The sequence below is a fragment of the Cricetulus griseus genome, chromosome 2 (assembly GCF_003668045.3).
Source record: "Cricetulus griseus strain 17A/GY chromosome 2, alternate assembly CriGri-PICRH-1.0, whole genome shotgun sequence".
NCBI lineage: Eukaryota > Metazoa > Chordata > Mammalia > Rodentia > Cricetidae > Cricetulus > Cricetulus griseus.
The window spans coordinates 277,786,880-277,814,336 of record NC_048595.1 but is presented as its reverse complement, the minus strand read 5'-3'; the positions used below and the strand labels follow the sequence as shown (position 1 = coordinate 277,814,336).

At 38.6% G+C, this 27,457-nt stretch overlaps 1 protein-coding gene across 2 annotated transcripts in view; it reads right to left on the bottom strand.

The window, feature by feature from the left end:
• Positions 1–27,457, bottom strand: part of Grm1 (glutamate metabotropic receptor 1) — a 376,448-nt gene that overhangs the window by 14,998 nt on the left and 333,993 nt on the right. For both annotated transcript variants that reach the window (XM_035440388.1, XM_035440389.1), the window contains exon 7: positions 15,534–16,464. In XM_035440388.1, the coding sequence (XP_035296279.1) occupies positions 15,534–16,464 (931 nt within the window). The remainder of the gene's footprint in view (positions 1–15,533; positions 16,465–27,457) is intronic.

Genomic DNA, 27,457 nt, shown 5'->3' with positions numbered 1-27,457 from the left:
ATCATGAAGAATGACAGTAACTACTCAAGACCATGTTAGTGACTGAGGTCTATTTTTTTGGTTGTCATTGCCATGGATAAATGATATCATTTGTATCTCTGATTGATTTCAGAAGCCAAATACATTTTTTCTATTATCTAAATAAATATTTATTCCCCAGTGTTCCACTTAGAGTGAAGAGTGAAACTCTGCATATAGACATAGGTCTTTGGTGAATCTTAATTCCTTCCACTTTTGTTTGTAACACACATGTTTAGAATAGTATATTAGATTCTTTAATAAACACAAATGCAGTCTCTCTGTTATATTCATAAAATGTTGCTCCATTAAAAATTCTTAATCACTAATATTTGCAAGACTATGAAAATGATTTAATAAAAATTTATCTACTTCCACAGATTCATCACATATTAAACTCATTTACTTTGGAAAACACTAAGGATATGTTTAAGACTTCTATACAGTAATCTACATACTAATTCTATTTGAAAGAAAAAATTGTTTCACTTCACCATTTGGAACACTTTAATCTGTTTATAACATTTGTGTACCTATGCATTAGCAAGTAGTACATAGAAGCTTTTATATTATAAAATTTTGTAATGTATGGCCTCACCTTATATTTTCATTCAATGAGTACCCTTTTCAAATGGTATTACAGGCACAGACAACTAGTTCACTACTTAAACTGAACTGATTAAATACACTTCACAAAAATATCCATTCTTCTCTCAATGTCTGTTTAGGCTGTTTCCCACATTCTGCTCTTGGGAACAAACACTCCAGCAAATACCCTTGCACATGAATGGTATGTTTTTTGTTTTTTGTTTTTTTTTTTTCAGCAGGTACCCAGAGGTTGAACCAGTGGGTTGTTTCTTTTATTACCAACACACTCTATAAAGTGTGTAGGATCCATTTTGTCATATTTGGTTCTATTTACATTTCTAGCCTTTTAAAAATTTACTTTTTATTATGAAAATTTTCTTAAATAAAACTGGAGCCTGCTCAACATAAACATAATAGCCAATGTCACCTGTTTTAACAGTCATTAATGATCAAAGCAAAGCTAACTATTTTTATTACAAGATTGCAAAGTGATGATATAATGCCACCATCATTTCAGTATTTGCCACCTAAATTTCTTCTCGAAAGAAATGTCCCTTATATGCTATTTGCCTTCTTCAAATTATAGTTTGGACAAACAGTGCAAATCAGATTGATAATTGCACCACACTTCCTCACACTGAAACTAAGAACCAAAGTAAAAGTTTATTTTTTTTCTTAAGAGGTTTCTGTCAGGCATTTTGATAATAGCCATGACAAGGTGACTAATATAGAATACTGGTAGCAGAGAAATGGGGTCATTGTTTGACTAAATCTGTCATTTTAGGCATTTGGAAATAGATTATGGGGGAAATTTGGAAGTGTTTAGAGGTATAAGCTAGAGCACCCCAGAAAACTGTAAACTCAGCTTTATGGGTGAACTTGATAGAATTTCACACTATACAGCAACAGACACATAGACGGTAAATAGTCAGCCTGTCTCAGATGGAAACAAGAATTCAATATGGAGAATTGCCCTAGAAACTATCTATACTGCATTTTGTTGAACTGTTTGCCTATGTTTGACCTATAAGCTGAAAAACTGTATGATGCTGAATTCTAAAGTAATAGACTAATAAGTTTTGTAAAGGAAATTTCAAGACAGGCTATAGCTTGATTGTCACTAGCTACTTTTAACCAGGTTTATAGTGGTAATTTGAAACAAATTTTAGAGAGGAAACATGTATACAACTGACTGCTACTCAGGGAAGGAGAGTTTGTAAAGTTTCATTCAAAGACAACAAATTTGTTAAGGAAATTAGTGCCATTAAAAAGAAGCTAGCCTCTTTGCATTGGAGCTATAGGAAAGGTCACTGAGGGCATTTCATGAGCTGGTGAGAACCTGCCTACCAAAGACTCCGGTATGTAAAACTCCAACCCCACTCAGCTTTCCTTTGAAAGAGTGCTCCGTTGTGTTCTACACAGAAATGGCACCCAGATTCAGCCACCCAGACACTAAGAAGAAACCAAAACTCTGGTTCAAGAAGGATCAGTTACTGATTAGCTGGCAGCAGAATTTGGCCTTGTCCACATAGTTATACCTGCAGATTTTTAAGGGTTGTAAAGTTATAGAGTATGTAACAGTGACCCCCTGAAAACCCTACAAGTAGAGGCACTGTAGAGCAGGGTCAAGCTCTCTACAGACTTCCCATGAAAAGACTCTGGATGAAGTTGTGAAGGTAAAGCCCAAGTTAAAATGGAGACTTGAAATATTGGACATAACAGAAATGTGTGCTGAGAAAAGCTGCAGGCACTAAATGGAAGCAGCCAAAGAGAGAAGCCATGTGGGCCATTAATGGTAGAGGCTGTAAGGGTGGAACTGTCTAACCCTTTGACACATATCATGACATTTTCCTCAGATGGTGGACAAGGAGGTACAGAAGTTAGTTGTTTCCCTGCTGAGAATACTTTTGCTGATCTCACCCTTCTGTGCCCCATTCCTCCTTCTTCAATGGAACTGTTTACTCTGTGACATTGTATATTGGAAGCAGGTAACTTCATTTTTTGATTTTTGAGAAGTTCACAGCTGAGAGATCATTTTTAATCTCAATAGAAATTCTGGAACTAGACTTTTGAGCAATGTTGGAAATGTTAAGACTTCGGGAACTGTTAGAGATTGAAAATCAAACATACAAAGCTAATTCTATAGCAACCTAGAATTTGGGGGAGAATCCTGGAATTCTTGGCTAAAACACTAACATGAATATTATATTTTTGTTTCCACAAAGATTTATTTCATCTTATTTTTTAAATAGAGGCATGATAATCACAAAATTAACTTTTGTGTCATCATCCCTCAAATCTGCAAAACAAAACAGAATAAAAAGAAAACATTATGCAACTATCATAATGCCAAGAGTATAGACACCATAATCTCCAAAATAGTCACAGTTGTTTTATAGCCTGCTGAGAAAGATTAAAGGAGGATATTTAAGTGGTATAAAAAAAGACTTCAACTTTTAGCTAAAATACAATACCTTGAGGGAAAACCAACTCTTATGCTGAAAACAACCAAATAAAATATTTTTCAAAAGCCACTTGCAGACATTGGGACGGTGTCATGACAACCAGAATCCAAGGGATCAATAAGTCAGATGAAGAGAACTTCAGTGGGAAGTAGATAAGCTTCAAGCTATTTTTACCCTCAGGATATTTCAAGATCCTTGATATAGAACAACAAATAAAGAATCCAAGTAGAAGAACAAAAAAGATGTGGGGGCAGGGTGATAAGAAGCCTTTTAATCAGGCTGTTGACAAGTACATTTGAATTTAAGTCTACCAAAGAAGTCAGGATTTAAGGATTCAAGATCCTGGAAGCAGTGAAGAAAATAAAGGTGGGGTCGAAAGAGTTTTATAAAATTACAGTCTACATTCAATTCCTTTCATCCCATTATAAAGTGATACCTAAAGGAAAGAAATGAAGTCCTAAGCAAGTACAGGCATAACAATGTGAATATGTTACACTCAGTAGAAACTTTGAAATTTGAGTTGGGATTAGCCTACGTGAATGTAGTTAATGCCTCTATAAACAGACTCCAGGGAATTATCTCACTTATTTTTTGTCACATGAAGATATATACAAAGACCTCATCTAAGAAATGGGTCATCGGTAAAACCCACCAAGCAGCACCCTCTTCTGAAACGTGTCCCTAGAATCATGAGAAATCAATGTGATTTGCAGTAGAAACTTAATGAAGATACTTCCTTAAACCACACAGAAATTCATCAAGATGTATTGTAGCACTACATGTAGGAGTCAAATTCACAAAGATCATAAAAAAAAAAAAAAAACAGGGAATGTCCTGAAGGCCTGGTGACTAGCAAATATACTTTATAGTGGGCATAAAAATAACCAATCATAAAGAGTTGTCATTCTAGCTTCATCAAAATTAACAACTCTCACTCGTCAAAAGATAGGCCCAATAAAATAAAGCATCAAGTCCAAGATACATAAAAAGTTATAATATATATTATCATGGGCTTGTTTTAATATCTAGACTTTTCAGTTCTCTTTATTAATTTATTTCATGGCCTTTGAAGTAAACTATTAATACATATGGTAACATGCATAGATTTTAATGATGATTGATATGTTTTGCATAAGTATGTAATATGCCATATACTCAACATAAAAATTAATTATAGAAATGATGATTAAGGGACTGAAGATATATAGTTCAACAGATCATACAAAGTTCTCTGATCTCCATGCATGTGCTGCAACGTGCAACAAATGCACACACACAAAACACACACACACACACTCACGAATACACATACACAGAATAAATAAATGTAAAAAGTTAAGTGATGATATTGTCAAACATAATTGCAGAACTAAAACTAAATGAGGGTTAAAACTGAGAATTCTAGGTCATAATGACTGTATGATCAGACAACATATATGAAAGTAAAAAGACATGAAAGTCCAATGGGAATTTGGTGGCAGGAGGAGGAGGCACTCATATGGATGGAGGGTGGATTGGAGAAGGAGAAGGGAGGGATGAGTGTGACCAGAATGTATTATATACTTGTAAGAATTTCTCAGAGAATACATTAATAGAAGCACATTCTAGTTTAAGCAATATTTCCTGACAATATTCCCACACCTTTGGATTAGTTAAATATCTCACATTGCTCTGTGACACCTGCACTTCTTCTTGTCATTAACCCTTCAGTGTGTAGTCTTTGGTTAGATATCACTTCCTGCCAAGAGCAAGGCCAAATCTGGTTTTCCCACTCCTGGGTTTCCTGTATTTGTCCTAGTACCTCACACATATAAGGTGCCTGAAAGTCATTATTGACTGAATGAGACATCATTGTTTCTCTTCCAGATTTGAAGACTTGCAGCCATTCTAACCCTCCTAGAAAAATTGATTGCATCCTGGGATCATAGAAGAACTCTTAGCTGTGCACATTAGAGGCAAACTAATATTCATTGTAGGAAATTGTCCCCAGTCCTGTTTCTATGGTTCAGATGTGCTTTATTCTCTCGGAGTCTGTGAGGTCTTTCAGGACCTCATTAAGAGATTATGGAACATTTTAGAGGAGGAGCCTCAAGGGAAATGATTACATCATAGGAGATGCTGCCTTAGTTAGGGGATGATGCTGGTCTTTGGAATGAATTGTCTCTTGAGAGTGAATTGATAGAGTAGCTGACACTAGGCATTTGTCCCATTCTATGATCTTCTGGATACCTTCCCCTTCCTCTCTTATATTGTGATGAAGTCAAGGACTTCACCCTAAGGAAGACAGATGGGGCCTCTCAATCTCGGACTTTGGGCTTTATAAACTGTGAGCTAAGCAAATCTCCTTTATTTTAAGTAACCAGCTTCAAGTATTTTGTTATAGTGACAGAAAACAAATTGGTATGACTACTGAAAAATATTTTTCCTTGTGTGATGAAGCATGTACACATTTGTGTACACATTAATTTGTGGGCAGGTGCCTGTGCGCATATGTGCACGCAAAGGGCAGAAATCAAGTTTAGGTACTGTTCCTGAAAAAGTATATATTCTTTTTTTAAACAGAGTCACTCCATGTCACTTACACCTTGTAAGCTAGGTGGTCAGCCAGTGAACTCTTTCTCCCTTAAGCTGTTCCTGCTGACAGAAAGTAACTAAAGCGGAGTATCCATCTTTAAGATGAAAACTCAGGGAAAAAAATGTTTCTTTTTGTTATTGATTTCTTCTAAATGGTTGTTTTTCTGTATCTTCAGCAGCATCACCCTCAAGACATGATCTAGTTTTGGTGGTAGCTGATTCTTCATATATCTCAAAGAAAATATGCATAGAAAGTGTTATTCAATAGCCCTGAGTCACTAAAGGTTTCCTGTGAGCCTTTGAAATGAAACTATAAATGTGTTTGGGATGAACCTGAATAAGTATTTATTATTTTTATGTTTTATTTTATTATTTATTTTGATACAAGGTCTTACATAGCCCAGGCTAGTCTTGATGCTTGTTATGTAGTAGAACATGACCTTGAACTCCTGATCCTTTTGTCTCTACCTTCCAAGTGATGGGATTACAGAAATGAACACAGCACACAGTTTACAGAGTGCTGGAGATTGAACCCATGGACTCATTCATGGTAGACAGGCACTTTACCAAATTAGTTATAGCCTCAACCCCTAGTTTTTTATTAGTCAATGTTAATAATAAACTTATTTCAATTTTGGTCTGCAACTTAGGTGCATTTTATTTCAATAGACAGTGTCTTAGTGGCCTGCATTTACTATGAAGCAAAGAAAAATTAAAAACAAATCTTCCCATATCGCTTCAGTCTGAAGCAATTTTGTAGCCTGGAAGCCACATAATAAAATTAACAACAGTAAGACGTGGCATTTTTTTTGTGTGTGTGTGCTTCTCTCTTCTCTTCACACTTCACAAACACGTCCTCTGTTCATGCTCTTAGGGCTCACTTCCCCTGTGCTGCTAGTGTTTTTCTAAATGGTATGCAGAACTGTGTAGACAGGGGGAACTGGATAAGTTTCTCTGGGTAGCTAGACATGTAACAACATGCAGATCCAGGAGCCTTAGGATGGTTATTCGTAGGCTGACCATGAACACTGAAGAAACAGAGAATAGATCCACAGAAGATGTATGAGACACAGATAGACCTCCAGTCTTTCTACACAGGATTTCAGTACTCCATGTGGTTCAGTACAAGAATTCCATATCTCACAGCCTGAGCTACCCAGTGTGACTTTTTCATATTCTTCATAATAAATCCCTCTCTCTCCTTTGCTTAGGCTGGCTAAACTTGGTGTCTATAACCTTCATCCACAGAGTTCTAATTAATGAGCCCGTGAGTTCTGTATACATGAGCCAAATCTATCCCATCGGTGCTTTTTTTACTTGTGTGCTCAGTCTGAAAACTGCCAATATTTTTGTTCAGAGTCTACTTTTACTAACATAGTCCCATGGTTTGCATCCCTTGTGAGCAGATAACACTTCATACTGGATGCTAAGGTGAACAGATGGAATGCAAATGACCTCATCTTTCTGTAGCTGGGGCCAAGCATGGACAAGTTGCCAAGTTGTGCCAAACAGGGCATCCTTCTCCATACACATCTCATACTGAGTAGCATTTTGTGCCCCCGCTTTCTGCAGATCCACAGACTTGCCATTCCACATGGCATACATAGAATAAGTTGGTGGTGATAAAGCATACTCACTGTTTCCAGAATAATCTTTCCTTGAAACTATGATAAGGAGTTTTATGTTGGGATATGGGCTTCCATGCATTCACCCACATTTTCATAATATTAATGTTACTACATACAATGAATGATAGTGACTCTGCTAGACATTGCAGCATATTCATTTAATTCTAATAACTCACTAAGTACAGGCATTGCTCTGTTTTATAGCAAATATGTGGATGTTAAGTAATCTCAAGACTAGTAGCTTGAAAATAGCAAGATTACTCAAACATTTGCTACAGACTGTTTATGTCTTCCCAAATATATGAATGATGAAGTCCTACCTTAATGTGATGTTAAGAAGTTAAGCAGGTAATTAGGTTATGAGGGTGGAGCCTCACAAATGGAATCAGTGTCCTTATGAAGCCCCAACTAAGATAAGATCTGACTCAGTAGTTATCCATCCACATAAATTGCCACATTATACTATTTTTTTGTTTAATGTGCCTACTTCCATTGTACTGGTGTTACATCAATAAATTCCTTTATGACATGCTCTATAGTTTATTCATTTTATTAAATTCAAGAACAAATAAATACATTATTGAAGTAGCAAGCATAGGAGTTTTTGAGTGATGAAAATAAATGATTTTATCCAGGAAGCAATATTTCAGTCCCATTTCTCTCTCTTATCAGAATGGCTTTGACCTTTCCAAGCCTGTTCATTATCTGCAAAGTGATATTATAAATGTGCCTATATTGGACCATTACAAATAATCTCATGAGCATGTTTCTAAATTAGTTTTCGACCATATGTATTGTTGACAAATGATCCCCAAATCTTAGGTTGGAGAAGGTGAATATGTCTCAATGACACAAGTTTCATTTAAAGTTGAAAGAATTATAAAAGGTGACCTGTATTCAAATTTGATTATCCTCTGCTTAAAGTCATAGTATAATCTGCTTATTGTCTCATTTTAAAACTCAAAAAATCTTGAATATTAAATTAGCTATCTCTGTGCCATTTGTATACTCAGTATGTCCTTTGTGAGAAAAAAAAAATACGAGAAGGATTTGTCGTAACTCCAATTTGCTGCCCTTGGTGGAAAGGAGATTGCATTCATCCTCATCTTTCTGGGGTCACTCCTGCTCCTTGTTCTTGAGCCAGTGGCCACTCCGGATGACCTCCCATTGTAGCATTCTCCTCCACAGGCAGAGGACTTAGTGAAAATGCTCCTGAATGTTATCTCTTCTATTTTACTTTTTCCTCATGTCACACAACTTCTCTAGTGTCTGTTTTAAATGTTTTGACAATAGAGTTTCAAATCCATAGCTCTTGTTGAGACCTTTATTTTGATGATTAAACTTAAATTTCCAAGTAGCCCATGAACACCTCCACTTGGGTGCCTTTACAGCATCTTCAATCAGTAACTCTGAAGTCCAACTCATAAATGTCTCTCTGTATCATTGCAGTCTATAAATTTCATCATAATTGTGTGCTACTTATCATCCAGGGTCAAATCGTGACAGACACATACTACTTTTATTTCCTTAGTTCATCTCCCTTAGCTGTTTTTCTGGTTCAAATGAATGAAACTCAGAAAGGAAAAAAAATGTGATACCTTAGATTCAAGTTTCATTCCAGTGGTATAATTAAAGCTTTTACCTTTAAAACTTAAAAACTTGATATGTAAACTCTGTTAACTAATCTTCTATAGTTAACCTTGTCCCGTAAAGCTTATAATTGATCCTGACATCCCACAGAAACCTTTACTGAACTTTGTGGTTAATAGAAAAAGTATCTAACATTGCATTAAAAACTGGGTACAAGCTGTAGTTTGTCTTCTTCCTGTAGCTCTAAGTTCATTCACTCCCTCGACCCTCACACCATTCCATGTGTGAGGATTTCACTTTCATCAGATTCCATGCTATGGCCCAGAAGTAAATGAACACTGTGTGCTCTTCACTTATGTTATTTTCAACATGTGACATAATCTCACTGTAGAGTGATTTATTCCGTTGAAGTAATTCATGAAAGTGAAGTCAAGGTTACAATGCCATTTAAAAGTCGTCCAAACTTCCCCTAGATACTACAGCATAGGAAGATCATCTTTCATGCATGGACATTTAAAATATCATGCAGGTCCTTTATTATGACACATGACACCCATATTGACTTATATTTATATCTCCTTTGTTGTACTTTAAGAGTAACTTGCTCTTATATATTGACTCTGAATATTGTCTAACATTATATCAAATACTTAAATGTTTAAGTTAACAGTTGAAACAAAAATTGATTATATAAATGACACAATCAATAGAATAAACTCCTGAGTAAATGTTTTAATCAAGTAGTAAATGCTTCCATAAAACTGCCTGTTTACTATGAAACAAAACTAAGAATTACAATAATGTTTTTTTAAAAAAAACCATGTATTATGTGATTTAGGGGAAGATCTGTAGTGGGTAAGAGGTCCTTGTGCACAAAGACAAGCATTGGTGAAGCCTGGAAAGTTGAACACACAGGCTTGTCTCTTCAATTGAAGATGTTTGCCTGTCTTTCTCCTGGAATGTTGGGAAAGGATGTAGTTTACTGCCTGATGATCTTTTGCTATCTGTATGGCCACACTTCACCCTATCCTTCAGAATATTATGTTTGTTTATTCAAGGCTTTCTCCGACTAAATCTTCAGCATTTCTTTTAGGCCATGAAACCCATCCCTGTGAGTGATGTCACTTGTACTTTACAACAGCCTAAGTAACTTCTATGTTATCTTAGGGCGAGGCCAATCCTGACTACCGTGGGCATTTTGTTTACCCCAGTCATTCTCCTTAGACCCTAAATCTTGAACACTGTTTCTGAGTCAACAGTACCCATTTTTAGGAAACAAGCCAGACACACTTTGTAAAGAATTTCAATGTAAACATGACTTAAGCTTTGTTATGCTCATGACACTCAGTTACTTGTCATCAGACAACCTTTCTTTCCAAAATTGTGCTGTGCTTAAATATGACTAAAATAAATGACCTAGAGTCAGACTCCAGAAGATTGTTTCAGCACCCGCTAACTAAGTCAGGCTGAACCAAGTTTCATTCTTACCTCACCTGTATCATTTTCCTGCCAGCCCTAAGCTTGCAGGAAACCCCACAAAAATAATTTCAGAATATCAAGACCTTTTCTCATGAGCCACAGTAGAGTCTATGTTCTTATCAGGACAGAGATGCTTCTACCACTCACCCTGATGTCTGTTTGCTCACTGTCAGGTTTCTCTTCATCATCGAAGTAGGGCAAGAAACCAAATGCTGACCCAGGGGATAATGACTAAAGCAAAGTTTTAATGACCTGTACCTGAAGGCAAATATGTAAACTAGAAGGAAGCTATTGAATTTTCATTTCTGTTGCTATGATAAAATACCCCGACAAAAGCAGCTCAGAGGTGAAAGGGCTGATTTCAGCCCTCAGTTCCAAGTTATATCTCATCATGGCACGGAGGTCATAGCAGCAGGAGCTCAAGCCAGTTGGGCACATCATATCCCTAATTTGGAACAGAATGTAATGAATACATATATGCCTTTACTCCTCATCCAGGGCCTAGCCCATGAAATGGTGCTGTCCACACTCAGAGTGGGTTATCTCACCTCATTTTACCCAGTCAAGGAAATCTTTCACATTCCAACCCAATTAAGACAACCCCTCACAGGGAAATGTCCTCCAGGGAGTTTATATGTTGTGTCAAGTTGTCAATCAAAGCTAGCCATCACAGTAGTGAAAAGAGGGATATTCTCATAGCACCATCCATGCAGTACTTCAATTGGTTCTCGGATTTAGAAAAACCAAACACCAAAAACAAACAAAAGACATGAAAATTTTTGGAAAACATTGCAGCAACATAATAATCAGCTCATACAAGAAAGTGTGCATTAATATTACTCATGTATAAACTCCATATTTTTCTTGTGGTTATAGTTCACTTTTATGCCCAATTATAAATGCATAAGCCCAGAGGAGTGTATTGTTAACTTTTCAGCTCTAAGAACTGCCAGACTGACCTTCATTTTATCTTTAGTTAGAGTGTTATGTGCTAGCTAGTTTTATATTAACTTGACACGATAGTATAGTCATCAGAGAGGAGGGAACTTCAATTGAGAAAATGCCTTCAAAAAAAAAATCTGGCTGTATGCAAACCTGTTGGGCATTTTCTTAATCAGTGATTGATGGGAGAGGGCCCATCCCAGTCTTGGTGGGCCCACCCCTGGGCTGATGGTCCTGGGTTCTGTAAGGAAGCAGGCTGAGTAAGCCATGTGGAGCAAACCAGTAAGCAGCACCTCTCCAAGGCCTCCAGATTCCTGCCCTGCTTGAATTCCTGCCCTGACTTCCTCCAATGATGAATAACAACAGAGGGTAAGCCAAATAAACCCCTTCCTCCCTAGGTGGCTTTGGTCACTATTTCATCACAATAGTAACCCTACCTAGGATAATTCATTAATTTCAGTGTATTTAGAAAATAACTCGAAATGCTAGTTTGACAGTGCTATTAGCATAATTGTTTTTAAATAAGTATACCATTTACCTAGTTGTTTTACTCCTTTAGTTAAGTAATGTCAAATCATTTTTGCTTTAAGGGGAAATCATACCTAATTTGTGTTTAAATGATGACTTTGAAGTACACTGCCAAAAAAGAGAAAACTTCTGATATCTTTATACTATCTTAGGATCAAATACTTTCTGACTAAATAAATCTGCAGGACAGCTAAGGAAAACAGAGATATAAAAGGCAAATACACTTTAGTTGGCCTTTTAAAGTTAGGTTATGCTTCAAAGACTTGGAACAAAAACAAAGATAAAAAGGACATGGGACTAAAAAGCTAAACCCAAAATGTAAAATGTATCTGTTAAACCTCTCCTAAGTTTTCTTCCAGAAAATGCATAGCAGGCATGCCAAATGTCATTTCTATCAGACATTTTACTATGACTAAAATTAAAAGTATTTAAATGAACTTGGCAAAAATCAACCATGAGCCATGATCTCTCATGTATTTGCAAGAACAGGCTGCTAATAGAATGTCTCTGGACTTGTGACCCCCAAAACAATTATAGACCAGGTGGAAGCTGTTCATTATGGTGTCTGAACAGACTGCTGAGCACCCTCAGCACACCATAAATGTAGGAACTGCATGTTCAGAACGGCAGTAAACTCACAGGGTGACACATTAGCTAGAATTTTCAACCCCTTGCTTTAGTTGCAGAACTCTGCCAGGTTTTTGTTGCTGCAGAATATATTAGACTGTTTATGGTTTTGTAACTTTGGAGACAAACCAAGGAAAAATGGCAATAAAAAAGGCAAAAACATAGGCACTGAGGTTATTGTTATAGTTTAAAATTACAGTCTTGTGGAGAGTTACAACAGAAACAAGAGGAGAATAAATGAGAAAATAATCAAATTATTGTTTTCCTCCAGAAACGTAGCCCCAGATACCAACTGTGGGTCAGCTCATTTGCATGGAACATACTGAAGAAGCTACAAATTGTGCTAAGAAAGCTGTGAGTTATCATTATTAATTGGAACTAAATTCATCAACATAGCCCTCTGATAATGCTTGATAATTTGTAGCTAATAGTTTGCCTGTGAAAGTAACTCTTCCAGGACAACCAAATCAGCCTAGATTATATCAAACTCTCCTCAATGAAAAACCCCAAATGAAATTAATTTCTAAATTTATGAATGAGAAAGGAGTCTTCTCAAATTATAGGGAAAGCAGTTTGGGTACAGGAGTCTGGTCCAAATGTACAGAGATTCTGGTGGCTCAGAAAGTGCCAGGCACCACTCAAATAATGTCAAGGAGCCCTTTTGCACCCCAGCAGCAAGCACAAGACTCATTACTTACAGTTCTCTTGGACAGTATTCCCATCCATCCACAGGAAGTCACATTCCTGGACATCTCAATCCCATAGATTCTCAGAATAATAACTCTGAGAAATGATGCAAAACCAAAAATCATGGAATTGTCTTAAGTAATAAAATACATGGAGGTAGATGGTATCAAATCCTTATGACTTACTGCCTGTGAATACTCCAGTGTAAAGTGCCCTCCCGGTGTGTGTATCTGTGTCTCTGTATGCGTATGTGTATGTCTGTCTGCACATGTGAATGTGAGTATGTGAGTGTGTTTGGCATGTGCACAGGTGTATAAGAGGGAACTCGTGCCTGTGAGAGCATGTGGGGACCAAAAGAGTGGAGAAGGATGTTTGGTGTCCTGCTCTGGTACTCCATACATTATGCCCTTGTTGGAATCTCTCACTGAAGCTGGAGCTGGGCTGGCACGTGGAAAGTGGTATCGATCCTCCTTTACTTATCCCTCTCTCCATCCTCCAGTGCTGGAGTTACAGGTGCTAAGTCATTGGTGGATTTTTAACTCAGCCATCATGCTTGTGCAACAAGTGCTCTTACCCACCGAGCTACTTCCCTAGCTCCAAGGGTATCTCATTTCCTGATAATTTTCTTACTCTCACCTCTTAGTGAAAATTGCTATGATGATATTTCACAGCAGTCTGTTGGGGCTAATGGTCTTCTTTTTTGCTCATGTAATAGACCTGCAGTTTTGTTGTCATGCTAAGAACTATCTGGAAGTCGCTATTGATGGGACACTGGCTAGCAGAAAAATCATGACAAGTGGAAAAATAGTACTAGGCACCTTTTATGACCAACAGCTTTTAAAGGACTTGAAATGAGAAATAAGCATGAATTGTTGGCTCTGTTCTAATGCTGTTAAGTGTTAGGTATGTTTTCATTTGAATTAATTTCAATTCTCCCTGCCTCTAAATTCTGCATCACAGATACAGATTATGAATTCTGTAAGATGTCCATATGTGGCTTTAAAAATACAGAACTTAGAGTTTTAGATATATGTTAAGGAAACTTATACCAATTTAAGACAGGCAAAAACAGGCTAACGGATTTACACTTAAAAGTTATATAAATTTATAGCAACTTCATGTCCTTAGCTACAGGGGAGGAAAATGACATCCTATTACCTGCCAGTTGACTTAAGTGGATGTAGTAGTTGTAAAATACCATACCATATATGATGCAACTGTTGGCATTAACATTAATTTTTAAGAGCCATCTCAAAGAGCAAACTTAATCCTGCTAATGGTACATCCATGTCATTAAAATTTTTGGGTTTTTTTTTTTTTTGTCTTTTTGGTTGGATTTTGCTCATTTGTTTTTCAAGATAGAATTTCTCTGTGTTACCCTGAAACTCTAATGTAGACCTGTCTGGCCTCAAACTCACAGAGATCCACCTGCCTCTGCCTCCTGAGTGCTGGGATTAAAGGTGTAAATCACCACTACCCTGCCCATGTCATTTTTTTAAAATTATAAATCCCTCATGAAATGTGTTTTCGTAAGTCTCAGAAAGATGGTATATTTAACAGAATCGGGATAACCTGGAAAAATATTTACATGGAAACTTCATTACCCAGAATTACCAGAATGCAAACCATTTGGACTTTGATGTTCAAGTTTAGGGCTCCTTATTCACTCGACTATAAAAACCAATCTGATCATGACAATGAAGAAGAGACACCCCAATTCACGTGTAACACTGTGGAACATGTTCATTACAATATGTGTTAAGGTTTAATAAATAAGGGATAAGGCAGCTTGCTTTAGGGACATCATAACAGGACATGCTCGACGCTCCACTGCGAACCAATTTTGAAGTGGCACTCTCTCGTGGGAGCTTAGCATCTTATTCTCCACCCCAGACTGCTAAAAGCGCGGTTTCAGAATAAAAATAAAGCGGACGCTGTCATTAACCTCGGCCTAAACTTTCACTTAGAACTGGAATTCACCTCTCTGACCCCGGAACAGACTATATTGACACTACACAGTCTGGGAACCTACGTAACAGGAAAGATGCTTCTGACAGAACTGCAATTTGAACAGGAAAAATATATATATATATACTTTGGTCAGCATTGCTCCACGACTCTTCCTGTTTCAAAGCAATGAAAAGCATTGCACTTTTACGTTTATAATCCTATTCCAATGGTGAGATCTGAAAAACTTTCAGGAAGTGAGGGAAAAAACAATAAACAGAGATCGGCTAAAAAGGGAGGGAATGAGGCAGGAGAGAGAGAGACAGACAGAGAGAGAGAGAGAGAGAGAGAGAGAGAGAGAGAGAGAGAGAGAGAGAGAGAGAGAGACAGAGAGAGAGAGAGAGAGAGAGAGAGAGAGAGAGAGAGAGAGAGAGAGAGAACCCCACATAGGACAACTCACTTGGTATTCCCTGCCCCCGGCTTCTTTCTCCGGAAAATGTTGAGGAAGGTGTTGGAGCGGCAGGGCAGCTTGCCATCACCAACGTGCATGCGGACTACATCAGAGGTGGTGAAGGCACTGCGGACATTCCTCTCGGGCTTGGCAATAATGATGTACATCTTGGGAGTGAACATGCACCCCAGGGCCACGGTCACACTGAGGCTCACTGCGAAGCAGGTAGTAATGATTTTGTAGTTGCTCCCAAAGTAAATGGGCACGAAAGCCAGCCAGATGATGCAAGTAGTGTACATGGTGAAGGCGATGTATTTAGCCTCATTGAAGTTGGCGGGCACGTTGCGGGTCTTGAAGGCATAGTAGGTACAGCTCATGATGAGGAGCCCATTATAGCCCACGGGGGCCACTACACCCAGGTTGCTGGTATTGCAGATAAGGTAGACTTCCTTGATACTCGGGTAGGACAAAATGGGCATGGGAGGCTCCATGATGATCAAGGTCACCACTAGTGTCAGCTGGACACTTATGAGAATGGAGGCAATGATCACCTGGGCCCAAGCGCTCATGAACCTAGGTTTCCGGGTACAGATCTTTTTCTTGCTGCCGGCCAGGATGCGTGCAATACGATTGGTTTTGGTGACTAACGCAGAGTAGCACATGGCGGAAGAGAGGCCGACCAGGAGGCGCTGGAGGTAGCAGGATGTGGTGGTAGGTTTGGCGATAAGGGTGAAAGGGCACACATAGCCCAGGAAGATGCCAGCCAGAATGATATAGCAGAGCTCTCTGCTGGAGGATTTGACCACAGGTGTGTCCCGGTACAGCACAAAGATGAGGGTGACAAACAGAGTCACGAGGATGCCCAGGCAAGAAAAGGCAATGGCTATGATAGATTCTATGTCACTCCACTCGAGGTAACGGACGGGAATGGGCTGACAGCCTGCAAGGAGAAAAATGATTTTAATCTGAGTCTTGGATTTTTGTTGAGCAGTTACACCGGTTCTTGCCAGTTACTGGAGGCATAGCTATAGCCACATCCTTCATGATTTGCGTGGTTACAAAATGCCTCCATGTTACTCAGAGGTACTCCATTGCCTTCCCGATAACCGTATCTCCAAACTTAATCTCATTACAGCCTGCTGTGACTTATTTGAACAGTACCTTTTCCTTCAGCTTCAGCATAGTAAGTGGTTGTCTTACTTACCTCGGTGCCTCGGTGAAATTTAATTCTACATTTTTTTAAAAAAGAAAAGAAGTAAAAATAACATGGGGATAACCAAAGGGAATATGCTGATAAGAAAGAAACTAAGAATTATTTTTATTTATGCAGCCCTTGTCCATAAGCATGTAGGGCTCATAGACAAATTTTTTGAATTTTGTAGAAAAATTCACATTATCTTGTTTATCACATATTTTTGTATTACTTGAACTTCCATGTGTACTCTGAGTCTGGCAGTTGGGCATTTGAGTTAATAGCCCCTGATAAACATATCAAAGAGTGAACGCTCTCTCCACTCATCTCTGTGGGTATTGCATTTCTAAGGAATTACTCAGGAGATAATTCCTTCTCCACAATCTATTTTGTTCTAGACCAGTATTTTCCCACACTGATATGCTGGGATTACTTTAATGAATCTAGAGAGAGAGTCTCTGTTTTATAGCCCTAAAAGAGGACCCCCCCAAAGGGACCAGAAGAACCAATTTTACCTCTGTTCAGTCCTTCAGCACCAACCCACCTCAGTGGACATGTTTTTGCCCACCAACCATTGAGTGTTAGCTGTCTCTTCTGATGACCAACCAGCTGGGAAATGCTCACATCAACACAGGAGTGTCAATCAATCAACTACACTCTCACATGACTGATATTGGGGTTCAAACATTAAGCTGATGATCAAAAAAGCAAAGTAGGAGGTTACAAGCTCTTACCGCTACCTCAGGCTGAATGGGCTGATCCTGCTGCCTCTCCTCAGTGTGGCTGGAGAATGAATGCCTAATACTGACTGTTGCTCCTATCTTATATATCTCTCAGAGTCCTGGGATTAAAGGTGTGAGCTATAATTCTCTTTTAGACTGATTCAGTCTTGTGTAGATCTGGGTGGCCTTGGATTACAGAGATCCTTCTACCTCTTAAACCCTCCTCCTAGGATTAAAGGTGTGTAGCACCACCTCCTAGCTTCTGGCTGCTGGAATTAAAGGTGTGTGCCTGGTTTCTATAGCTTGTGACTTTGCTTTTCTGAATCCTCAGGCAAGCTTTATTAAATCATAAATAATATATCACTACAAATGGCTGTCATAGAAGTTGATGCATAGTAAAGAAAATATTATGAAAACTATGAAGTGTGTTAGTTTTCACAGATTATCATGTGATTTGAAAAGAATATTCTGAGAAAAAGTCCTTACCAAGAATCTCACATAAAACAAAATCATTTTTTCATAATAGGAAATCCACAAAAAAGTTTAAGGTTTCAGTAGTCATAGATACACAAAAATGAGCAAGAGCACATTCATGAAAAAAAATCCCAGATTATTGTGTAAGATTCATAGTGAAAATCCTGGAGATTATCACTATAGCATAAAGGTAATCTAGTATAGGCTCCCTGCTGAGTCCTAGATAAACTCCTCAGGAAGAAATCAAATCATTTATTAGGAGAGACAAATTGGCCATAAGATTAAAATGAAATTCTATTTCCAAGATAGTTGAGATGTAACCAGTTCATGCTTACTTTATAATTTACATTAATGTGAAAATTGTGAAAGCTGGACACTGAAATTTTTATAAAAAAAATAGCATTTGAGACTTTCTAACTGAATGCTAACATACAGCCACTTCCTCTATCATTTAAAAATATGAATTATCTTAAATTATGTGTTTTTCAGAGAAGACTGATGTATTCTATTGTTGAATATTACTCTAAATAGGCAAAGATTGTTATATTTGTTTATGACTGGTCTAATAAAAAGCTGAACAGCCAATAGCTAGGCAGTAGAGGGATAGATGGGGCTGGTGGGCAGAGAGAAGGAGAGAAGAGAGAATGAGGGAGAAAGACATGGAGACACTTGAGGCCAGCAAGCCAGGCAGCCACCAGACAGACAGACACAGAATAGGACATGCAGAATGAAAAAAAAAAAAGGTAAAAATCCCAAGACAAAATGAGATGAAGAGAAACAAGTTAAAATGAGTTATAAGAGCTGGTGGGACAAGCATAAGAAAAGGCCAAGCATGTATAGCTAATAATAAGTCTCCGTGTCATGATTTGGGAGATGGTTGGTGGCCCAAAAGAAAGCCTAATCAGCATTCCCTGTTAATATGATAAAATCCTTATAGCAGTAAAAATATGATTAACTTTTTGTGTTTATCTGGAGCATTCTAATATATGATTCAATGGTATGAGGAAACATTCATCACAATGCTTACTCATGAATTTACACTTCATCACACTGTCTTCATCATTCTCAACCGTCTGGGAAGTATAACAGAACCTTAACATTATTGAATATTTAAATGATTAGCCAAATTAAAAAACCCAGCTGTGGCAAGCCTAGAAGCAAAATTCCCATCTTGGTAAGTTTCTAAACCAAAATCCTCAGAGCAAACTACATTGCAATATTATCGCTAGTGGTATCACTCTTAGAGGGTAACCAACTGCTGCTCTCTGATTGGATTTGAGACAAGCTCCACTATACATCATCCATGTCTGATACTGAAATATGGTCAAAACCCATGGCTGGGGAAGGCAAAGTCTCTAGAGGGCATCCTGTCATGATTGCAAAGCTAAATTAACACAGGGTCAAGCCACCATCTGAATATTTATGCCTATACCTATAGACAGGCACTAGTCTCAGCTTTGACAGCAGTGAGTGAGGAGACTTGTGGCTGCTCAAGGTGCTGAGAATAAGTGACAGTTGAAGACTCAACCCTAAACAAGTCATTTATACCACCCCACTAAAGTTTGGTGAGTGTGGTAGAAAAGAGGGTAGGATGAATTCAAGAGTTACAATATACAGAAAAGAGCTGTGAAATGCCCTTGTTGATAGAGTGACCACACATGTGAACATATGCAATAGCAGTGGCTTCCTGCCCTGGGCCTGCGCAAAAGTGACCTTTTCAGCAGTTAGTCGTGGGAGGTGAGGATCGTGGAGTCCAACCTTCTCTACTGACATCTTAGCTAAGAATAGATGCTTCTTAGAAGAGGGAGAATCATGGTCTAAACTTGATACCCACTGTGAGCCCAACCAGGCTCCAATGAATAGTTTCAAACCCATAGCCACACACATACACACACACACACACACACACACACACACACACACACACACACACACAGAGCTCTGGTTAAGCTCAATGGATCACAAAACAAGCAAACAAACAAAAGAGAATGTGAGAAGGAGATTTGTAGGAGGGTGGACAGTGCCAGGGAAGGGTTGAGGGAGGGTGAGAGCTACTAGACAGCATTATGTACACATATGAAACTGTCAATTGAACAACTTTAGCACAATTTCTAAAGATTATTGTACATGTCATATTTTAATATACTCTACTTGTTCATATATGGTTTTCTTTACTGATTTGAAGTTATGCAAATATGACTCTATCTTTGCTGTTTCTCTTACCCATAATAGGAGTCTGTTACTAAGGTTTTTCTAGCCACTTAGCATGTCTAACTCAGTAACTTAATGATAGCCAGGGATTCTATTAGTTTAGATCACTTGAGAAACAATATGCAGGCAAGTCACACTCACTTTTCTAATACATTTCATACAGGCAAGCAAGGATTGCCTGAGTTCACATATCTGAAAAAATTCAGAAGCTCACAAAACACGTTCATGTAATGTTTTCATTTAAAAGCAGAATGCATACTTCAGCAGAAAACAGACAGCATGTCAGCGCCACCAAATCAAGAGAGATCCAGGTGCAAGCTCTTATTCATCCACAGATACATTCCATTCATAGTGTGCACTGCTGAGATCTGTCTGATGAACACCAGCTTTGAGACAGCTCTAGGCAGAAAAATCAGCCAGCCCTTTCTGTTGGTTTCATTTGCTGTCACCAGGGAAATTTCAAAGTTTTCCTCTTACAAATCCCATCACCTATAACACTGTCAAAAGTCAAAGACCAATTGAAGCATCTCCACATGACGAAAAATGGAGCTGCACAACATCCTGAACAGTACACCACATATACATAAAGGGCAATGTCTTTGGACTAGCAAAAGACCAGGCATTCTGGTGCAGTAATGGGGCAGTTTATCATAGCAAAAACCCAAGCCCAGGTTTGCTTCTCTACTGTGATCGCTTTCACTAACAGCAAGATGCTAGACTGTTTCCATATGAAGAAGTCAGGTTCTTCGATGTCAGTCAGACCCAGGCAAGCCCTAGTCACCTGGAAATTAGGACTAATTGATGCCTTGAATAAGGTTCTTAAAGACTGGCATTTCCCTCCTCCTTCCCTCCCTGATTCAGACATCCTAAAATTGAGAAGCATTAGATTTTCCATCTTGAGGAAATTGACTCGAATGCCCAAATTGGTCATACAAGTAATGTTAGTGAGATTATATTCCTGTTTTGAGTTCTCAACATTATGAAAATCCTGGGTGAGGGTACCTCAAGGCAGGAAGATGGGCTATATCCCACAATGGACGGCGAGTAGTGATCCACACATACCTGACCCCCACTTGCAAAAAAAAAAAAAAAAAAAAAAAAAAGACTTACAAAGAGTTGTTTGGACAACATCCAGAACTCTGAAAACAGGGCAGCTGGGCAACTGTCCATGGCTAGTCATTCAGAGAACGACAGGCTTTATACAAGTTAGCCTTCCATCAGGCAATAGATTACTCAGCAAACTCAGACAAGTGGTAATAACTCTAATCCAAGGACCAGAAGCCATTTCTCATCTGTGAACCAGATATTTCATCATTTATAATATCCAAAAGCATTAGGAGGCTAAAATGGAATATCATATTTCTTTCTAAGTAGGTCAAGTCACACTTAACATGGATCAAGAAACAGAGGTGATAATTATTTTACCCTAATTATTTTAGGGGAATTCGTAACATTTATAACACTATTTCATGATAACATTCCAAAATGCTTTCCTCAATGTATTCCATAATATCAGTTACCTACAAAGTGAATTTCTACTTAAAATTCAATGTACAGCTCAAATGTACAGTTCATTCTATGTAGGCTTTTTCCTTCCAAGGAACAAACATTGCTTCTTGCCCTGTGTTCATATGACACTGTGCATAGGGCCGTGCTATGGGATTTAGTTCACTATTTACATATCTAGTCTCATGTGGTGGTTCTTGTGTGATTGCCTCAGTTTCTTAAAAAGAACTCTGGGAACAAAATGGTTGGTACGGTCTATTGGAGAATTAGATAGATAGATAGATAGATAGATAGATAGATAGATAGATAGATAGATAATAGTGTGGAGGTCACAGTGATGGGCAAAATGGAGAAAATATATCTAGTTAATTTTTTCTGCTTTCTAATGACAGATTAGAGCAAATAAACATTATTGGTCCAAATAAACTTTAAATTGGTCCATGAATTATTAAATCACTGTCCAGTCCTATATCATCATGAGAAAGAAACATATTTATGAATCCTAGGAATTAAAGCATGAAATTTATGTGCAGAATTAAAATGTACATACCCCAGAAGAAAATACAAAAGCCCAATAGCTTCCAAATTCACCTCCTCTGAGAATTCACCAATGTCTTTTCAGACCCAGAAAAAAAAAACATGCTAATAAAAATTTAAATCACTTATGAATATTTGTTTACACTAATGAGAATCTTTGCCATCTATGTAGACAATAACTATCTCTAAGGGTGATTTCAGTACAGTTTTACAAACCTTATCTTCAGCAACAGCAATCATTTCTCAGAGAAAAATTACTTTTCATTTTAACAGAAATTTTACAATAAAAGAAAAAACCCATCAAAACAAAACACCCACTAAAAGGCACTGCCCTTACTCTTCTAAATATTTCTTCTGATTTTTTGTATTCTCTACCAGCGGGTTCTTTTTTTCCTTTTCACAACTACTGCTACCATGGCAACACTAAAAACACATTGCCATGTGCTGTGCCCTTGCTCTGTGCTTGACATGGCACCAAGTAAGTGGCAAATGGGACCTAATTTTCTGCACATACGTGAAACTAATGGAAATGCTGAGACAATAGGTGTCATTAACACATAAGCATAAATAAGTATGAGAGATATATGCTCTGAAGATACTGAGAGTAATATTTGCAAAATAGCCTGTGTATATAATAGAAAAGTAGCTGACTGGTGGGGAGAGAGGCAGCATGAGCTGCTACTTGGCTCGACTCATTTGAATGTTAAGGTAGCCTTTATATGCACCCTAGGTCACATTAACACAGCCAATCTTTAGAAAAGTAATTGTGCTGGCATTCATCTAATTTATGGTCATGGAGATTTTTTCCATCCTTTGTCAAGATGAAGTCCTGAAGAAGCCCTAATTAATAGGAAGAATCATTTGACAGTAAGTAGATAATACTCTCATAGTGGAAGAATCCAAGGAATTGAATGAGTGACTAGGTTCCATTGTGACAGCTGGGTATGGTGGTATATCCCTATAATCTATGGGAGGGAGAACTCATGTGGGAGGCTGAGGTGGGAGGGTCTTTATTTTTAAGGCCAGCCTGGGCTACATAGAGTTCTACAAGGGAAGTACAACATTATTTGGTCCCAAAGAACTATCAGAAGGTATCACAATATACTAGATCTTTCTCTTTTTTAATGTATGTTTTTAAATTTCAGTGTGTGCTCACTCGTGTACACCATGAGGTTCAGGTGAAGGTGCAAAGACAACTTGCAGGAGTCTTTCCTTTCCTTTCCCAGGGATTGAACTCAGATCAACCGGTTTATGAGCAGTCACCTTAACCTACTGGGGCACCTTGGCAGTCCTTTAATACATTTTCAGGTTTAAATAGAAGTTCTTTTTCATGTGAAAACAGAACAGTAGGGAAGGCTGGGGGAATCTTAAAAGAATGCAAAGAAGGAAACCAGTTCTCCTCTCTCAAAGCTCGAACCTCTGACTTCTTAGAACAACCCAGGAAAGGCTTCTGCACTGGTTCTCTTCCTGGTCAGCCAGATCTCACTCAAATAGCTCAAAGGGAAGAATGGGTGCTAGGTCAACTCCAGCTCTCAAATACAATGGCTCTTTGAGGAACAGACTTGTGAGAGAAAAGAGGCTGAACAGGAAGCCCCTGCGCTGTGGAGGAGGAGAAAACTGGAGAGAAACATGTTAGTGACAGGGGAGGCCTGAGTCCAAAGGAGACTGGAAAACCACTTGAAAGCCATCCAGGGCATGCAACTTTCAGGTAGGTGACATAGCTGTTGGGCCCAGCAGGGAGATGTATAGATTCATGAGGTAGCTTCCCTATTGACAACTGCATTGATCTTCTAATTCTCTAAATGGAACACAGTATAACACAGCCATTATGTCCAAGGCACCAGGCTCTGAGCATGAGAGCAGTGTTTCTCAATGGGTAGGATTAGAAGTATGCTTAAGGCACTGATGCAGTTTAATTATCTTCTATCTGACAAGTAATAAAGTTGGGGTTCACAGTTGTCAAGTAATTAGCCTATGCTTCCACCTAAGTTGGTGAGAGAGAAAAAAAAAAAAGAGACTCAAGATTTGCTTGTATGTTCTGTAATTCCAGGTGGGTAGAACAAAACTAGTCCCTCACCCTTTGGGCTTTCTCTTCCCTTTGATGACTGCCTCCAATGATGCACATAAGCTTCTTAAATTGATATTATCTGTTTTGTCCATTTCTGCTTTGGTTGTCAGTGCTTTGGGGAAATGATCCCAAAATTCTTAGCCTGTACCAACCAGTGCATTGAAGTGTCTTTTCACCAGTGCTTTCTTCTAGAAATTTCGTTGTATCAGATCTCACACTTAGGACTTTGATCCACTGTGGGTCATTTCTACTCCAAATGAATGATAGAGTCAGTAGAGTTTCAATCTTTTCAGCACCAGTTAGTAAAAAGTCATCCTTTCTCTAACGTGTGTTCTTTAAATTTTGTTTTCTTTTTCAGTGCTCTCTTGACCCAGGAAGCCCTAAAAAAGTCATTCATAACAAATACTCACATGCACCTTAAGGACATCCATGAAACAAGGCCATCAAGGGTATGCATATCTCAGAAGAAAGCAAATGTTTGAAGGATGTCATTTTAAAGAAGCAATGTGTGCTGCTCCATCTGTGTAATATGGAGTCAGTGGGTATGCCCAGCTCAAAGAGCAGGGCTGGACACAGGTGCAGTGTCCCACATTATTCTGAATCCTGGCTTGCACATGCTTAAGGATGGTGAGAGTAATAGCAAGCAGGAGTTTGGGTGTGGGTCCTCTAGGCATTGAACATATCCAGGTGAAGAAAACACACAGGATCCTCTACTAAGCGTAAGGAACACATGGTGGATTGACCCATGCAGGACCTCTTTCCTACCACATTGAGATGATTCTCACTGACCAGGAATATATTGTTCCTAAGCCAGAAACAGAAGCTGCAAAGAAGAAAAGGATACCTGGGAAGATGCTTCAGAAACAAAAATTTCAGGCCCAGTGTAACACAAAATATAAAAGACCTGGACACTGATATTGGGGTTCAAACTTCAAGCTGAAGATCAGACAAGCAAAGCAGCTGGGCACTAGCTCTCACTTTGCCTCATACTGAAGGGCTATCCTGGCTCCACCAAACCTCAGACTGTAACCTCTCCTCCATGTGGCTGGAGAATTCTGAGACTCCAATGTCTTCCTATCCTCAGTGTGGCTAGAGAATGAATCCCTGACATAGACTGCTGATATAGACCCCTATAGTGCTGGGATTAAAGGCGGGTGATCTGAGGTACTAAGATGATCTTTGTGTGAGCTTTTTCTCTTTAGGACTGAATCACTCTTGTGTAGATCTGGCCTTGGACTCACAGAGATCCGTCTACCTCTTAAGCCTGAGTCCTAGGGTTAAAGGTGTGTACCACCACCTCCTAGCTTCTGGCTGCTGGGATTAAAGGTGTGTGCCTGGCTTGTGGCTGACTTTGCTGTCTGAATCCTTAGGCAAGCTTTAATAAATCATAAATAATATATCACCACATGCCAGAATAAACATAACATAAAATAAGTACAAATAAAAGTTATAAAACCATTATTTTATAATTCCCTGTCTCTTTGATCAAAATGTCCTTAATTTTCCTCTTATTTCCTTCTCCTTCCTCAGCTACCTCTTTTGATGTAGTGTGGTGTGTGTGACCTACTGCATTTAATTAAGTTTGCATGCATGAGCATGGGCATTTATTGTGTCCTAATATACTAGGTCCCACTCCAGAGCTAGAGATGGGAGTCTGAAAGTGAGTATGTATTGGATAACTTTTAGATATATCAGAACTTTCAAGCTAGCTTTTAGCTAGAGAATTAAGAAAAAAGAAGAAAGATTGAGTGTGGTTAGTGCAGTCAGTACCCTCAAAAATACCATATTCCAGCCAGGTGGTGGTGGCCCATGACTTTAATCCCAGCACTCAGGAAGCAGAGGCAGGCAGATCTCTGAGTTTGAGGCCAGCCTGGTCTACAGGGTGAGTTCCAGGACATCCAAGACTGTTACACAGAGAAACCCTGTCTCAAAAAGAAAACAAACAAAAAGTACCATATTCTGATCTAACAGAAATGGCACATTCCCATCTAATTTACTTTCTTTGAAAGGAATCTTTATACCGGATGATTTCTGATACTCATTTAGACTCAACTCTAACAGGGCTAACATTTCACAAGGTTGTGCCATTTAAGTGTAATTTTAGCTATGTGACCTAGTTCTACTTATCTAACCATTTTTAAAACTATATTTGGAGAAAACCATGAGCTTTACTTTCATAGTTTTCTTTAGATTGAAGCAAAAAACAATCAACTCGCAGCAGCAGCATTGCCTTTCCTGAAGACTTCCAAAGGCATCCAGGGAGACTTGGGACCAGGAGCTACTGGACCTTGTGCACACAGCTTTGTGCCTTTGGGTTTCTTCTACTTCCTCTAAGATGAAGGCTTAGTGCAGCAAGTCTATGTTTATCCACAGGCCAAGGTTCCTATGACTCTAGACTTTAAAATTTATGTGAAGTATTTCTGAAATGTTTCTATCCTGTGAGCTTATGCCAGAGGTTATGAAAATCAAAATTGTGTATATGAACATTGCTTTTTATAAATCATATAATATATATATCACACATTTGTGTGATATCCTAGCTCTATTGATTTTACTCCCAAATAGTTTCCTACATCCAATTGCTACCCTTCCTTCTCTCTGAAGCTGCTCTAGTCCACATCCTTTGAAATGCCTCATTGAGACCAAAGTAGCTGCTCCCTCATGGCTGTTTCCAGACTTGTCTGCATTTCACATTGCCATCAGATCCATCTATCTGCAAAAAAGGTATCATTCTCTACCTCAAAACTCTCCCATGGTTCTGTGCTGAAAGCCAAAGTCTAAGCACAGACAAGGGCTGGGAGAAATGTCAGTAATCCTACCCAGTCTCACTTCTCAACACTTGTGGTGTCCTTCAACCGAACCCACGTACTTATTCCTGGATTTGCCCCAAGTCTGTCATAAACTTTCAACTCTCCCATGCTCCACTACCTAGCATTCTTTTCATCTCCTTGTTTACCTAAGAACCTTCATGTACTGTATATGCATCTTTTGACATTGTTATATTTTCCTTCCATTTCTTCTCTAACAGATTTTAATAAAATAAAGGCTTAGGTTGTAGCTGGGTCTGGTGGCTCACAGCTGTAATCTCAGCATTTCAATAGCTGGAAGTCTGGAGCAGGAGGAGAGCCAAGAGAACAATGCCAAGGTGGACACATAACATAAACGCACACGTACCCATGAGCGCATGTGTACACACACACACACACACACACACACACACACA